Source organism: Durio zibethinus, chromosome 7 (assembly GCF_047325235.1).
Source record: "Durio zibethinus cultivar Kanyao isolate XHJ-2024 chromosome 7, ASM4732523v1, whole genome shotgun sequence".
Taxonomy (NCBI): Eukaryota; Viridiplantae; Streptophyta; class Magnoliopsida; order Malvales; family Malvaceae; genus Durio; species Durio zibethinus.
Window position 1 is genome coordinate 13,041,994 of NC_143168.1, and position 18,201 is coordinate 13,060,194.

Below are 18,201 nucleotides of genomic sequence, written 5' to 3' on the forward strand. Positions count from 1 at the left end.
GAAAACAGCAAGAAAACATACAATAGTTATGATACATTAAAAAAACAAACAAACAAAAACAATGGAAGGAGCATAACCCTTCAATTCTTAAAAAAATAATAATAATGCTCCATCTAGTGTTTTTTGTAATGGGTATTGACCTTTTAGTAATTCTTCTATTTTAGACCTTTAATTAAATTTAGTTCAATAAATTAAGTCTAACCCAATTTTAATCTTAACAAGTCACAATTTATTATTGACAATAAATATAAATATCATAATACTTATTTAATTGGGATTAATAAATCAATTATTTTGAATTTATCATTAATTATTTAGTTAATCAATTTTATATTTATAGATTATAATTGTCATTTAGCAACAAATTATGACCCTAAATTATTAAAGAAAGTCAAATGTGGTTTAACAAACCTACCTATGCTTGATTAATTAATCGTTCCGTTACCTAATAGTTAATATCTTGGTTTAGTGTCTCTTAAATATTATTTAATTATATTAAGTCTCAGATTTAATATTAGCTTACAAATGAGCTTTAGAACTTTTTCAAAACTATATTTCACTTTAGTTAAAAAATTTTTGAGTTAATTTATTCAAGATTAAGTGAGATGTTTTCACTAATGGATCTTAATATTTGGTATTGAAGAGGTCAACTAAAATTATATATATTTTCATTTACTATATTACTCAAATTTACCGGTGATTCTTAGATACGAATATATATTTAGTATGGATATGTATATTTCATTAAAGTTTTTCTATATATTTGGATTGTTCGACTTTAATACTTACATTTATCACATATATGCTGAACATGAGTACTTCAAGAAAAATAAAAAATTTTGAATAATTATCATAATTCATTTGAGGTTTTATCAAATTAACAAAAAAAAAAAAAAAGCATAAAAACAGTTACAAGAATGTGAGAAGATAAGTGCAGTCAATTAAAAGAAAAAATCAATACATATATTTGGTATTTGGTTGAAATTTTGAAATTTTGTTGAGAAAGTTAAAAAGTTAAATTTTTTTTAAAGTTATATGAGTGTAACTTAATATTTGTGACAAGTTTATTATTTAATGGTTTGTGAATAATGATTATAGGTACAATAAATAGACAAAAAAAAGTAATGAGATTTTAATTCCTATTAAATTACAATGTATAAAATTAATTAAAAATAAAAAATAAAATTAACAATAATAATTTTAATATGAAAGCTAATTTAATTTAAATATATACATGAAATAAGTATATCAAATAGTATAAATTAAAGTGTTTTAGAAATTTTTTAGAGTCATTAAAAAAGGATTTGTCATTGGCTATTCTTTTAATCATATAAGGTGATGAATCATAATTGATTATTTATGCATATTCATATATCTAATATTATATCTAACAATATTTGATTGGGGCATTAATGGTTAGGATTATAAGTAAAATAAAATCAAAATATAACATTCCTCGTATAAAATGATTAGTAATCTCAGATCAAATGATTATTCATATAACGCAAACATGAGAATATTGTTATCAAACACTAAATAGTTTATCAAATAACATTTTCATATTTGATCGTATTTAATGAATTTGTTCTTGCAATAAATATCTACATGTTAACTCAAATTTATACAAATTTTAATTTATAAAATCGATTGTTTGTTTCATAACCAAGAGCATAGCTTATGTTAATGTCTCATCTTAATAAAGCATTGGTTAGAAATAATTTGAAGATATAATTTTGATGCAATGATGATCTTATAAGTACAACTTAATTTAATTTCCTTACAAAACTTTATTTATCATGAGAACTTTGTTATTAAGCATTAATAAGAACATATATTAAACATTTATTGATAAATCAAGATTTTTTATTAAATAATTAAATCTTATAACAATGTATTTTGCACAAACCAATTGGCCTATAAGGTATACACTAACAGCATATATAATTAAACTAACTTTTCTTTGATTCTATATTCATGCATCAGCATCATCAGATTTGTCATATGGAGTAACTGCCGCATAACAGTTTTTAACATAAATCCTTCAGTAAACAAAGTTTTACCGAAGGAAAACAAGTGGATTAGCAACGGGTGTTCCATTAGTAAACGTTTTATCGATGAAAATAATTTTTAAATTAATTGTATAGCAACGAAATATTTTGTCACTTTAGGTGTTTTCAATTTTTTTTCGAACATGAATTAATCTGGTTCTGAAATGACTCAATATTAAATTGATTTCACCTAACACTCAATAATTTGGACATGAATGACCTGAATATGATGATCCAAATTCAAATAATTAGGGTGCCAAATTTAAAAGACTCAAACCCGAAATAATCTGCATCTAAAATAATTAAAAAAATTTTCAACCCTAATATCCAAATAACTTTTCTTATTCACCCCTCTAATTACTATTTGTTGTTTTTTACATTTATTTATTATTTTAGATAAGACAAAGTAGATTATTACTAATTATTTTTATTTTTTTTACACAAAAAATTATAATTTATGACAAAAAAATAGTTGTAAATGTTAAAATTCGAACGTTAAATATGCTAAATGTCACATTTTTAAAAATTATTGAATTAAACAACTAAATTAAGCTCTAATTTAAATTATTTTTATTTTCACTCTCTTTACTAGAAATTTCATAGAACATTGTTTGGACAATACATATCAATATTATCATTTTTTGTTATTAGGTTTCACTTATCTATTATCAAATAACATATATTATTACTTTAGATAATATAAAATAGTGTTATTGATTATTTTCATATTTATATTAGTTTATTCCAAAATTACATATTTTATACACCTAAACATTTAATTTAATAATTGATACATTTTTTTTTACTAAAAAACAAGATCCGAATTCTCTCTTTAAAAAAAAAAAATTTATTACTTTGAATTATACAAAACAATAATATCATTTCAATTATGAATTATGATTATCAGTCCATCACATTACCATTTTATGTTACTTAATATAACAAAAAGCAATATTATCACTTTTGTATTTTTTACATTAAACTAATTGTTATCAAATTATATAGGTATTTTATTTTTAATAATGTCAAGTAATATTATATTTTTTTAAAATGAAATCCACCTTCAAATTGATTGATTGACAAATATTCAATGGAATACTATTTTTAATAATTTTTTAGTTGATTAATGCAATTTATAAAAAAAAATTATTTATCTTCACCTATTTGACTAAATTAATTGATAAATATTTGATGGAATACTATTTTAATAATTTTAACCAAAAGAGATTTTATTCACTTATTTTTAGATTTAATGATAAAATTAAGTGATTATGATTTTCTAGTGAAATCAAACTAAGCATTATTTTGCAAAAAAAAAAAAAAAAATAGCATAGTTAAAAATAAACCTTATGATCGTCTATTTATATTGTATAAAATATAAAAATTTATATATTTATATAATATTTTATATGAAAATTAGACATTATAATTACATAAAATATAAAATATATATTTTTAATTTAATTAATTTCGTATATAATTTTACTAAAATTTTAAACCGTACGTACCAAGGTCATTATACTGTTTTAGATAGTCAACGGACATGGCGATCTCCGATCCCTCGTCCAGCGCTGAAACTCCACTCTTAGAAGAGGAGGGCATAAAAGGCTGCCTTGACTACAATGGCCGCCCTGTCAACAGAACCAAGTGCGGGGGATGGACTTCCGCTTCTTTCATCATAGGTGATCTTGCTTTATGCTCAATCAACCCTTTTTAATATATATGAAAATGAGTCCAAATTTTGTTGTGTAGGTGTAGAAATTGCTGAGAGGTTTGCTTACTGCGGAATCGAGTCCAATCTTGTGACTTACTTAACGGGGCCTCTGGGTCAGTCCACGGCCACTGCCGCTGAGAATGTCAACGCCTGGTCTGGTACGGCGATGCTTCTGCCACTCTTGGGGGCATTCGTTGCTGATTCTTTTCTTGGCGGATACCGCACCATTATTGCTGCTTCTCTTATTTACATTTTGGTAACATAAAACAAATTCATTTCTTTTCCCAATTCCAAGTTTCCAACTATATATGATAGGATGAAAAGATACAGGGTCTCAATAATATTTCCTGTATAGTGATTTTTCTTCTTTACATATATATATATATATATGTATATTTATAGATAGATAGATAATGCCGGAAATTTTAGTTGGATATGGTAACATGTTTAAAAAGTAAACCTTTCTAGACAGTGGGAATTCTTGTGACTGCTTTCAAGAGTTGGGTTGAAATTGTGAGGCTTAGGCCTAGTTTAGCGTTGCTGTTGAAAGTAGTTTTTGCATTCAAAACCTGTTTTTAACTCAACATCAATGCTAAACAACAAGAAATATATGGCTTTCGATTTAAAAACCTGGTTTGCAAACCCAAATCAATAGGCTGATGCTTTTGCGGTGAAAAAGTGCTTTTATATTATCCCTATATTTTCTAATATTCTATTATTTTATGTATATCTTTTAAGATATTTTATTTACTCTCAGCACTTTTTACCGGAATACCAAACACTTAAATTTTATAACCACACTTTTTTTTTATCACACTTTTTATATGCATTGTTTCCAACTCAAACTCTTTTGAACTGCAACAGCAATGCTAAACTAGCCCTTAGATTGACTGCTGAGAACTTTCTCTAGTATCACATGAATAGGCAATTAACAGGGTCTTTTCCTTTGGTGTAAAAATTGGCTTGATATTGAGCCTCTTGTTCTGAGATCTGGCTGTAGGATATTCCATGAAGCTGGTCTATGTATTTACTCCAAGGCTATTGAAGGCATAAGATCTGGCCAGCCGGATATAATAACAACCTAGGATAGAATGTTCAGTTGGGGAATGCCTTGTAGTTTATCCTGTACTTTTGGCTATGCTTCTTCTGAGAGCACGAATCATCTTTCCTTGGGTGTCATTTCACTTTGAGAAATTGAAAAGGGCTTATTTCATATGTTTGTTTTCAGCAAGCTGTGAAAGATTGGCATATTGAGCTGAAATGGATGAAAAATAATTCAATCATGCCAAAGGAAAGAGATTCAGTGCTTAGTTGCTATTGTCTGCTAGGAATGCTGATATTTACAGCCTCTGGTCGTAAAAGAACAGTCAAACTTTTGCCACCTGGGCTAAAACAGAAAAATGCCTTACCCTTGATAATGGTGTGTGAGCTATCACAATTCATGTTAGTGTCTTGTGTCTTGACTGAGGGGATAGCATTTGACATTATACACAACTTATTCTAGTTTGGATATTTCTACTTGTGCTTTGAACAAGGTCTGATTTATTGCCTGCAGTTTGCTTCTTCTTTCTTTCTTGATGTAAGTAGCCTGTTCGCTTTCTTCTTTTGTATTAAAATTTTCTTATCAAAAGGAAAATAAAACAGAGTTGAATTTAAGCTTGAGTTCAGAAGCATTGGCTCAAGTTCTTTTAAATTCTTTAGTATAATGAGTAAGCCAAACGAATCTTAAACCAGTGAAGATGTTCATAATGCTGAAACAAAGTTTTTGAATTCAATTCAAGTTTCAGCAAGTATATAGAATATGGAACTTGTATTGAGCCATTTGTTGCTTGACTTGGAACATTTGTACTCCAAGGCATAGAGTAGCTCCCGCTTTGGACAAATTCTAACTTTTTAAAGGCATGATATCTATAGAAGTTCTCAGGCTTAATTTATTTATTTTGTTCATTGTGTCAATTACTTGCCTAGATGTTTTCTTTTTCCCTTTTGACATGATTTGGATTAATTTACAGGGCCTCGGCTTGCTAACTTTGTCAGCTGCTCTTCCTTCTGTCGACTCTTCTGGCTGTGAAAAAGCTGATACCAGCATACTATGTTCTTCTCCTTTGTTACAAGAGATAATATTATTCTTCTCACTCTATCTAGTAGCATTTGGACAAGGTGGACATAAACCATGTGTTCAAGCTTTTGGTGCAGATCAGTTTGATACACAAGACCCAGATGAGTGCAAAGCTAAGAGTTCATTCTTTAATTGGTGGTATTTTGGTTTATGTTCTGGCACTTTAGCAGCATTTTCAGTTTTAAATTATATCCAAGACAACCTTAGTTGGGTTCTTGGATTTGGGATCCCCTGTATCATGATGGTTGTTGGTCTGGTTGTTTTCTTTTGTGGAACAACTAGTTACCGGTATAATGTCAAAGGGGATGAGAAGAGTCCATTTGTGAGAATTGGTCGGGTGCTCATTTTAGCTGTTAGGAATTGGAGAACATCAGCTGCGGAAGAAGAAGCTCATGGGACTCTGCCTTCAGAAAGTTCCAAGCAATTCAAGTAAGTTAAAATGTTTTCCACATTTTTTTCACATATAGAAAAGAAATTAGGGGCCATAAATATTAGAACTTAAGTTGGGTCCTTTCCTATCAGCTTAAACTTTTGGGATAGGTCGCCTAACATAACTATAAACAAGGACAAAGAGAGCTGTAATAAGGAACATTTGTATCCAAAGTCATACACAAGCATTCCTCAAGGAAAAAAAACAACTTGTGGAAAATTATTCATGCTGCTTGCTGTTTGTTCATACAACAACTGAATTAAGTTTGATTTATGTTTCTATTGTAACCTAATCGATGCAGTTTACTTTGGTAGTTTGAAATGTGGATGTTAGGACCTTGTAAAATGATATTTTGTGTTGTCCTGATATATCATTCCCTTCTTTTATTCAGTTCAACGAAGCATGTATCAAATCTTTATAAATGTACAGACATTGTACTGTTTCCCTTATCGTAAAACTATGTGTGTTCAAACCATTTTTCTATAGCCTCTTGTTGGTGGGGAGCTCATGCCCTATTCTTTGCTTCTTATCCACTTTTGTGATTTTTTAATATTGAACTTGGCTGAAATAGTTGAATTTTTTCTCCTCTTTTTCTCCCTATTTATGTTTTCCGTACCAGAACATTTCTAACATGGCTTTCCAAATTTTCTAATGCGGTAGATTCCTAAACAAAGCCTTGCTTGCCCCGGATGGTTCAAAGGAACATGGAAAGATGTGCAGCATCGGAGAGGTTGACGAAGCAAAGGCTGTTCTAAGGCTAGTTCCAATATGGGCTACAAGCTTGGTTTATGCTGTTGTCCAAGCACAATCCTCAACCTTTTTTACCAAACAAGGAGCTACCATGGACAGATCAATTACAACAGGTTTTAAAATACCTGCAGCTTCACTTCAGTCATTCATCAGCTTCACTGTTGTTATATCCATTCCTATATATGACCGCGTTTTTGTTCCTTTAGCAAGAGCCTGGACCGGAAAACCTGCTGGAATTACAATGCTTCAGAGAATTGGAACTGGAATGTTTCTATCTGCTATATTAATGGTAATTGCTGCTTTAGTAGAGATGCAGAGACTTAAAACTGCTCTAGAATATGGGTTGGTGGACAAGCCGAATAGCATGGTTCCAATGAGTGTTTGGTGGCTAGTTCCTCAATATGTTCTGCTCGGATTGTCTGAGATGCTCACCATGGTTGGTCTTCAAGAATTTTTCTATGATCAGGTCCCAAATGGATTAAGAAACATTGGTCTTGCACTCTACCTTAGCATCTTTGGCGTTGGAAGCTTCTTGAGTAGCTTTCTCATCTCTGCCATTGAAAATGCCGCTGGTAGGAATGGTGGAGAGAGTTGGTTTCCAAATAATCTAAATCGAGCACATCTTGATTACTTCTATTGGCTGCTTGCTGCACTTAGTTCCGCTGAATTGACTCTCTACTTGTATTTTGCCAAAGCTTACATTTATAACAAGGCAAGTAGACCAATGCAGTCTTAAATTGTTGTACAAAAGAAAAATGATAAACAAAAAAGGGATGTCGTGATCAATGATTCTAGGTCTCAGCATCAGATCGATTGTTGTAACTGTAATGTTTAGTATTTTTTTTTAATTCTTTTTAACAACTATATTTTAAGCGATCGAAATTGGTTTTATAAAGTTAAAAATAGTAATGAAAATAAAATTAACTACACTAACTGTAAGATTAAAATCATATATATAATCGAAAGCAAAAGCAAAATGATATGATGGGACATCATGAGATGAACTATAATGAGAAAATAAAATGATAATTAAAGATATTATGTTCAAAATATATGTAGTAAAAATTTAAATTATTTAACATTTATAAAATTAAAAAAAAAAATTGTCAAATAATACTTTTGTTAATAAATAATTAAAAATATATATTAAAATAACAATAAATATGTCAAATAATAATTTTATTATTAAATAATTAAATTAATTCACAAAATTTCATAAATTTTAAATAAAAAATTAAAAAAAAATAAATAGTAAGTTTTTGACATATAAATTTAATTTAATTGATAAAAGAAAGTGAGATTCAACTAACGAACATAAATGTTACATCAAGTGCTTTGAAAGAATAGATGAGTGTTTTAATATCACATTAAATAAGAAATAAAAAATCGTTGGACTTATAAACGTTTAGCACTATACTCCCCAATAAAATCAATTTTTTAGGAAGAAAGTAATAGTCACGTGACAAGTAATATTAAAATCAATTTTTAATTTATTTAACTTTACGTCAAACTCTCCAACAAAGGATAAATAAGGTGAATCAATCTAGTCACTTAATAAAATATTGGAGAAAAGTATTGGGGCAAAGTCTAATCATGCCAAACACTTTAAAGAGAAGCAAACAAGATGATAATCATAATGAGAATACCACAAGATTAGATCCAATAGAGTAGATAAGGTACTTCAATCTCACATTGGAGAAGAAAGGGAACGTAATCGCAAACTAATGTTAGCACATATTAATGAACCAACTATAATTGTTCGCTGAGAAATGGGAATGAACATGAGACCTCATGCAGATGGCATTTGTCAGCAAAAAAGTGCTTAGAAATGTTCTATCTTTGTCCCCCACCTTAATTTTCCTAATGCCATTAATAAAGTTTCCACTAGAAGTGAACTGGTCACCCTAGAGGTCTTGAAAAATTTTCTTTTATGTTAAATTAATAAATTATCATCAGTTAAGAAAATAATGATATTATATTTTGTTGACAACATGACATAAATGTGGTTGAGAATAAAATTATACATTAAAAATTTTGGATATATATATGAATGTGAGAAAATAAAATGACAAAATAAATAAAGAAACAAAGAAGATAAAACAAAATAAAAACTATATTCTTCACAAAACTATGGGTCAAGACCCAAAATCTGATGCTCAATTATGGGTCGAATATCTCTAACACGGCAATATGGATGTTCAAATGTGGCAGATTCCTCAACAAAGCCTTGCTTGCACCAGATGGCACAAAGGAACAAGGAAAGGTGTGTAGCGTCGGAGAGGTTGAAGAAGCAAAGGCAGTTATAAGGCTTGCACCAATAGGGCTACAAGCTTGATTTATGCAGTTGTCTTTGCACAATCACCCACTTTCTTTACTAAGCAAGGAGCTACCATGGACAGATCAATTACAACTGGTTTTGAAATACCTGCTGCTACACTTCAGTCATTCGTTAGCCTTCCAATTGTGCTCTTCATTCCTATATATGACCGCATTTTTGTTCCTTTGGCAAGAGCCTTGACTGGGAAACAGGCTGGAATTACAATGCTTCAAAGAATTGGAAACGGAATTGTTCTATCTGTTACATCAAGGGTAATTGCTGCTGAAGGGGCTTTTAAAACTGCTCAAAAATATAGGTTGGTAGACAAGCCAAATGTCACGGTACCAACGAGTGTGTGGTGGCTGGTCCCTTTACATGTACTCTTGAATTATCTGATTTGTTCACCATGGTTGGTTTTCAAGATTTTTTTTTTTTTTTTTTTTTATGATCAGGTGGCAAATGAGTTAAGGAGTGTCGGTCTTGCACACTGGTGGGGATGGCCGAGATAGTTTGTCTGTAAAAAACCAGAATAGGGCACATCTTGGTTACTTTTATTGGCTGCTTGCTGCACTTAGTGCCGTGGGATTGACTTTCCATTTATGCCTTTTGTAGCAAGTTTTTGTGTTTTGCCCTCTTGGATTGTGTGTAGGCGCAAGAGTTTCAACTTTCAATAGCAAGAGGAATGCGTATCACTTGTTTTTTGCCTGTGATTTTTCAGGGCAAGTCTGGTTTATTAATTGGGAAGTTGAACTCCAATGGGCAGTCAATGCCTTTAAGGGTAAATTAAATCTTTTAAAGCCATATTGCTACGTTATTTATGGACCGCAACCATTTATTATGTTTGGTGAGAGAGTAATTCTATGAAGCATTCAACACAGAGAAGATAATCAGAGGAAGTTTGTCAACTGGTTACCGCTGCAACCATTTTTTACATGGCAGCTGAATTAGAGTTGCAAATTAACCAAGTATAAATACAACTTTTCAAGAAGAAGAACGAGTTCTACAAATCAAATCTAAACATTTATCTTCAGCTTTCATGTTTTCTTTTTTTATTATTATTATTATTTTTCAGCAATTATTTTGTTTTCAGCACTTTCACTTTCAGATTAATTTAGTTAATCTTGTTGGAAACTTCGTATTCCTCATCCCTTACCATATAGGTAACAAGAGCGAAAACAATTATGATTGAAGTTGGAAATCGAAATCTTCAATTTTAAATAACAACTTGTTGGTGTCGATTGATTAACTTTGTATCGCAACATTTGCTCAAAAAAATTTGCACCAACAACTTGAAGTTAAAAAATATGGTGCATTTTATAAGTTACTTACAATTTTTTTTTAGAAAAATTATAATTATAATTAAATATTATATCTATATATAAAAAAATATTGAATAATCAAACAAATCGATAAATCAAAATATAATTATATAAATTTAATATAAATATGAATTAAACTCACGTGTAATAAAATTTAAATTTAAAATCTCATTATTTTACTAATATATTATGTAAGAAGGTAAACGCATCACGAGATTCACAAGTAGGAAGAAAGCTTTTAAATTAATTAATTATAATATATATAAATATATATTATAAGATCATATTAATAATTTAGTTTTTTTTTTTTTTTGACAAAAGATTGAAATAATCACTTCTTTTTTCTTTTTTTTTTTCATTTTAAAACCCAGTATATGTAGTTATTCTACATTTTTTTTTTCTCTTTTACATTTCAAGATAACTATATGATATAATTTTTTATTCTTTTAATATTTATCTTAATTATCTAAATTTTCTTATATTTCACCCACATAATATCTGGTGTAAAATTAGTTTGTTTGATTGTTATGTGAACTTCCTCAATTTTGAATTCTGTAATTAGAAATTTTTTCATCTCATTTCATACTTAGCTTTCTACTTCATCAAGAATATCTTTAAAAATAATGGGTTCTTTGTGTACTCAAAGATTTTTTTTTTTTTAATCCAAAATATTTTTCTTATACATTTCCATATGACTGACATTATAAGAAATTGTATATAATAAGTTTTTGTTGCTTTAGTTATCTATAAACAAATTCACTGAATTAATTAATAAACTTAATTATTGTGAAATTCGAAGTTTAATAGATTTAAAATTTAAAACTTAATATCTATAAATGTTTTATTTTTAAATTATGATTTTTTTATAAAAAATTTAAAATTTTAATTTTAATATCTATAATTTTTTTTATTTTCAAATTACAATTTTTTTTATAAAAATAATATAATTACCTATTCGACCTCTTTTATATAAATATAAATATATATCTTTATATATATACCTAAGGTTGTCTCTTGAAGCTATATTCGAATGTTTCTCAAATTCAGCTGTGTTCTCCGAAATCTAACATGGAAAAGATTGCAAAGAGATTCACATATTCAGATTACAAACAAAATACCAAAAAAAAAAAAAAAAAAGAAAGAAAAAATTGGTGGAATTCTAGTATTCTCTGGTTTCTATTGATTTACGATTACGTATTTGACAATTGATGATGGATGTTAGTTGGAGCTTACCTGTCAACACATATCATAATTTCCAAATTCACGTATTCTGTTGCTTCTAATAAAATCAAATTAGGTATATTAATTGTGAAAGTGATATATATTTTTTATTAAAAAAATTTAATTCTCTAACAAATTCACACATACACGTGTATATATATATATATATATTTGAATAAAAAAATATTTAAAAATATTTAAAATTATCTTAGCTTCTTTGACTTAATAATTAAGAAATTTTCAAAAGATATGAAAGGTAAAAATTCGCAACTTACCCTTTACATCCCCTATCAAATTGATAAAAAATTCTAAAATTATGCACAATTTGTCAAATTCATAATAAAATAATAAAAGATCAAATCTTTTGAAAGTTATTACAAATAAAATTGTTATAAACAAAAAATTTTAAAAATTATACTTATACATAAAATTAATGCCCAAATTTAAATTTAAAATTTTTTTTTTTTGGTATTTCAACGTATCTTTGTGGGAAAAACGTCATATATTTTCTCTATCCAAAAAAAAAAAAAAGTGACCAAAATAATCAGACAAACCAAATAAATTAGTAATTGATTCAACAATTACATAAGTTGATGGGTGGAATTCACCTGTGAAAGGGGAAGAAGAAAGAAAGACGTTGTGAATTGAGCTTCTTTTGTTTTGCTTGTTTTAATTTCTATTTTTTCCTCAAACTTTGTTTTTTTTTAATTTTTCATAGATCCTCTAATTATTTTTTAACTTAACGTGAAACTATTTTTTTTTTCTATCTTCAGTTCTTAATTATATAAGTTTGTCCATAAATTTTTTTTTCTACATATTAGTATTATTCTCATTTTAATATTAACAATATTTTTCGTCATTAAGAAAATAATATAGATTTTTAACAATTATTTTTGTCAATGTATAAAACGTTAAAAACATAATAAGATTTCATAATAATTTTTTTATTATTACTATTTTATAGGAATTTGGAACAGAAAAAATTATTATTGTATAAAATATAAAAATTAAATAAGTAACAATTATTAAAAAAAAAATTGTTGCATGCATAATGAAAATTTAAAACGATTTTTTTAATAATTGCAAAATATGATTGCTAAAAATTCATTTTCTATCTACTAGATTCATTGACTAGAAATATACAAATATGTAATTCGCAACGTCTCCTTAGAAGAGTGACACAGATTCATTGATTAAAAATAACTTACGGCAACACCAAAAGTAAAAATAATAACCGAGAAAGGCAACCACATATAAAGCCGTTTAAGTATTTTAATTTTGAGAAAAATATATAAAATGATATGTAGAAAATAAAATATTCAATTTGTATTATATATTTTTAAATTATATATCAGATTAATTTAAACTTTAATTTCATTAATCATGTGAGCTTATATATGTGATATTTGATAAATATTATTAAATTATGTGTTCATCATATATATTATCAATATTTTTTTAATATAAATTAAAAATATATTTTTTACTTTAACCGTAAAAATTATTTAAAATGATTAATTATTATTTGTCACACTACATCTACATGATATCCACATAATGTTTTTACAAAATATTTAATAGTTTTATTTAACAAATAATATATATAATAAAATTATACCGGTTAGATACAATATAAATAAATAATACAATAATTTAAATTAATATGATACGTAATTTATAATTTTAAGATACAAATAATACATTTTATTTTTAAATATATATCAATTCATACATTTTTCAAAGTTCAAATATAAAAAATGTTGTAAGTGGAGGAAGAAAGCTGGATAATATTTAATGATTGCCAAGAAAGAAAGAAAGGAAAAAAAAAAAAAAAAAAAACCTACATATAATAAGCTGTCAAGGATATAGAATTGGGGCATTCGGGATCGATTTAGGTTGTAGCATTTTATTTTAGTAAAATTTGCCTGTATCAGTCTCCAAAATTTAACTCTTAATACCATATTCATCCCTATAGTTTGTATTGTTAGCATTTTAACTAAAATATTTTTTGGCCCGTCAACTTAGCTGTTAACTAATAGCTAACAACATACATGATCAATTAAATATGTAATGAGATCACTTAATATTAAACAATTTATTTAATCTTTATATTTATAATTTTTAAATTCAATTTAAAATTTTAAACCAAAATATGAAATAATGGGTAAATAGAGTTTTGTGTTTGCAATAAACTTTTTAAAATTTTTATTTAATTTTTAAAAATTATTAATTAAAAGTGTAATTGATCGAGTTCGATCCGATATAATATTAAATTTGAATTCAAATTCGAGTTGAAATTTGAAACTCGAAATATGGCTCGAATTTGATTATATATTTTTTTTTAATTTGAGCTTAACTCGATATAAAAATCGAGCTACTCAAACTTGCTCGATTAAGCTTGATTAACATGTAAAAATAAAATCGAACTTATATTTGATAAATTTTCAATTATTTATACTCGATTTTGAGCTCAAAATATTTTATTAATTAAAATTTTAAAAATATATTAAAATATAAAAACTTAATTAGGTTCGAAAGCTACTCGAACAAGATATAAAAATGTTCGAACTTAGTTTGATTATTAAATCAAGTTATTCAAGCTCAACTTAATAATAATTTTGTCGAATTCGAGTTTTATTTAAATCAAATCTTATTTGAGTTCGAATTTGAATAACTTATGAGTATTAATGTATTAATGTATTTATAATTTTATCGAATTCGAATTTTATTTGAATCGAATCTTATTGAGTTAAATTTAAATGATTTATGAGTATTATTGTATTATTTATATCCCTAATATTAACTAATAATTTTTTTAAAAAGGTATTAACTAACACACACCATTTGACCCAAAAAAAAAATAGCGTGTCATCGACCGATTGTTTAATACTTGGATTATGTTGAGTTAAAAACCAATAAAAAATTTAAAATTTAATTTGATCTATATAATTATTTTTTAAATTTTAAAAATTTAAATTTACTGCTTATAATTTTTTTATATTTTTAAAGTAAAGTTTATTTTAATAAAAAAATTATTTCAAAAACAAAATTAGAAGTTTAAGAAGAAAATTGTAACTTTTCTATGGGATCATTGATTGTAATTTATTTTAAATTTGATAATTTAAAATATGTAATAATAATATGGCATAAATATAATAAAAAAAAATATGAAAGTAACATGATATAGCATTTTAATAATAATTATAAATGATTTTAATAAAAATAAAAAAATATTTTTATATTTTATATTGATATAAATTATAATATATAATTTTTTATATAAAATATAATATAAATATATAAATTTTAATATTTTATAAAATATGAATATATAAATTATTAAATCTAATTTATTTTATATTTTCTAATTTATTAAAAAGGCGAAGCTACACTGGGTTGCTAATGATGATGCAAATATGACAAAGAAAAAACGGAACAATGCCAGCTGTTTTGGCAACCGTCAAGTGTTGTGTCATGTGTCCTACGGGTTGAGTTGAGTGGAACATTCCTAGGATCTCCGACACACTATGTTTTGTAATAAGCCTATGCAAATGAATCCAATTCCAAAACCAAGCATTTAGCCTTCATGTACTTAGCTGGTCCCGACACAACAATTGCCCTAACACGTTACTATGTTTTCTACCCATTTTAGCCCTAATTTTGTCTTTTCCTCAATGCAAACGGTAGATTATTATTACTTATTTTAAATAACAAGAAAACAAAACACAAATTTGATTTTAAAATTCAGAACAAAAGAAAGGGGCAGCAAAGAAAAACCAACCAACAGCTTTCGGTTGCTTTACGAAGCAAGAAAACCCTTGGGCGATTGTGGGTCCACTAATTTCAATCTTTTTTTTTTTTTTTCGTCTGGCTTTTTTTTCAAAAGGAGGCGATCGTGTCAAGGTATCATAAGAAATTTCAAAAGAAGAAAATTATTTTTTAAAAAAATTAAAATTGTTGTGATCAAATGACAGCCTGTTTGCAGGGCTTAACGCGTGGCAAAACCAGAGACATTGTTGTAATGCGCTGTCGGGGGTGGTCCAACGAGAAATTGGGTCCTGTGATTTTTTTCTTATTGACAGGTCTGTCATCATGTAATATTTTGTTATATTGGATTCTTTTGTTGAGGAATGAATAAATAAATCTTGGTTTTTTTCTGAAGATTTATATTTTATACAAAAATTCAGTTAGAAAGTGATAAGTCATAAGTACAAAAGAAAATATTTCGTTTTCTTTTTTTTTTTTTAATATAAAACAACATCAACGTTACGTGCAAAGCGGTTTCTAATATTTTTATAAAAAACAATTACGGCTTTTAAAATTAAAAATTTTAATTTGTTGTTCAAAGACAGTTTCTAATATGTCATTTGATTTATCTTAAGATTATGCCGCCCATTGATTCGAAGGTACGAAAGGCTTATCCCATCGAAGCCCATTGTTTGGAAACTATTTTGAAACGAAATTGAGATTTTCTAGGAATGCTCTGTTTGGGCGGCTTAGTACTTTTCTAGGAAGTGTTTGTTTGAGGAACAATATTCAAAAAGTACTGTAAAAAAATTAAAATAGGGTTTGAAAATTTTTAATGTAAAAGCTGGGTGGTACTTAAAAAACTTATTTGATTGTTTTTTTATTCTTTAATTAATAAACAAAATTAAAGATCGAAATTTATCAAACCCAAATAATAAATTTTAAATTTTAAGAAATAGATAAATAAATCCTTGTGTTATTTTGAAATAAAATAAATTTTGCATTTACCTAAAAATTGTAAATAAGTAGAAGTTCTTATAAATCTGAAAAATAAAAAATAAACTAAATAAAGATGAATGTATTTATACACTCTACACAAAGTTTATGAATCATTCAAGAATAAATTGAAAATATAAAAAAATCTCGTTAATTATTATTCGTTATCATAGAATCAATTTTTTTTATGAAATTCTAATAATAATTAAAATTTTCTCCTACAGAAAAAATTATTAAATAATTAAAGACATATTTAAATAAATTAATATAAAATTAAATTAAACTTATACATAATAAAATTTGAATTTAAAATTTTAAGATTTTAAAACCTTTTTATCCTTAAATGAAAGTCTTATCGGCTAAAATCAATATTTTTTTAAAAGAATTTTAATTTTTAATTCCATCAGAAAACTTAAACGTGCTTCCTATTTCTTAAGCTAAAAATCTCAAAATTTCAAAAGACAAGTGCTTTACATTTTCTTTTGTGATAAAATGAATTTTTATAAATCAAACCAAATACTTTAATTTAAAAAAAAAAAAAAAAAAAAACAGACGAAATACCCGCATAATTTAGTGAAGGGTTCGGGAAGAGCTGCGGTTAAACATCTTAAATGTAGACAAATGTACATAATTCCTTTAAGAATAAGATATAAAACTTTCTTAAAGACCACGACATGAATTAAAAAATATTTTTTGTACGGTAACAAAAATTATCATTGAACATAGAGTTTAAATTGATGGAATTTATTTTTAAGAGGTGTTATTTAATAATTTTAAATTTTGAATTTTAAAATTTTGTGATTTTTTGATTGTTAGATTGTGATCTTTTATTTATTAAAAAAATAATTCTATATCTATTAGTTTGATTTGGAATTTCTGCATTTTTTTAATATTTTTTATAACAAAATATGATGGGAGGAAATATTGATATATTTTTAAAAATGTTGGGATTTAATGAAATAATTTGAAGATTAAAAATAAAATTAAAACTCAAATAAAAGGCACTTTACGTTTTGGTAAATAGTACATATAATTTAGTATATAAAATTAAAATACTAATCAAATTTGTAAAGAATTTGTGATTCATTGGATATGGTTTCAAGGAAACATCGAAGTGACTAGAATTTGAAATTTTGCATTTTGAAAACCTCAACTGAGACGTTTGACGTGGGATTTAAAAAATGAAAGTATTACCTTTCATTGTGATTCACTGCATTTTTCTACATTAGTATGATTATTTTAATAATATTGTAAAATATAAAAAAAAAATTAGTAATTGATAATCTAAAGATAAACATGTAAAATTCAAAATTTTAATTTAATTAATTTATGTAAGTATTTTTAAAAAACCATTAAAAAAAAGAGAGTTGACGGGCTTAAAAATTAAAATATTCAGTAGATTAAGATGAGCATGGCAACATGAATCTTTAGAGATAAGGTTAAGGGCGTTGGTAAGGTCAAAAATTAATGTCTAGAAGAAATTGACGTTAAACAAAGCTTGCTCTGCATTCTTTTCTTGCCACTGATTTCTCACATGTCG

At 26.5% G+C, this 18,201-nt stretch overlaps 1 protein-coding gene and 1 pseudogene across 5 annotated transcripts; both read left to right on the plus strand.

Moving 5' to 3' along the window:
- Positions 1 to 3,539: 3,539 nt before the first annotated feature.
- Positions 3,540 to 7,939, plus strand: LOC111276763 (protein NRT1/ PTR FAMILY 5.10-like). Of its 5 annotated transcripts, XM_089763506.1 has the most exons (6): positions 3,540 to 3,730; positions 3,801 to 4,018; positions 5,775 to 6,019; positions 6,164 to 6,310; positions 6,972 to 7,174; positions 7,268 to 7,931. In XM_089763506.1, the coding sequence occupies exons 1-6, from the start codon at positions 3,592 to 3,594 to the stop codon at positions 7,795 to 7,797; spliced, it is 1,482 nt and encodes a 493-aa protein (XP_089619632.1). In that variant the 5' UTR covers positions 3,540 to 3,591; the 3' UTR covers positions 7,798 to 7,931. The 5 variants fall into 5 exon arrangements, with proteins under 5 accessions (XP_089619632.1, XP_022718289.2, XP_089619631.1 ...); XM_022862554.2 differs by having other exon boundaries at positions 3,541 to 3,730; positions 5,775 to 6,310; XM_089763505.1 differs by having other exon boundaries at positions 3,542 to 3,730; positions 6,972 to 7,931.
- A 1,141-nt stretch (positions 7,940 to 9,080) lies between these two features.
- On the plus strand, positions 9,081 to 10,115 carry LOC149518000 (protein NRT1/ PTR FAMILY 5.10 pseudogene; annotated as a pseudogene).
- The last annotated feature ends 8,086 nt before the right edge of the window (positions 10,116 to 18,201 follow it).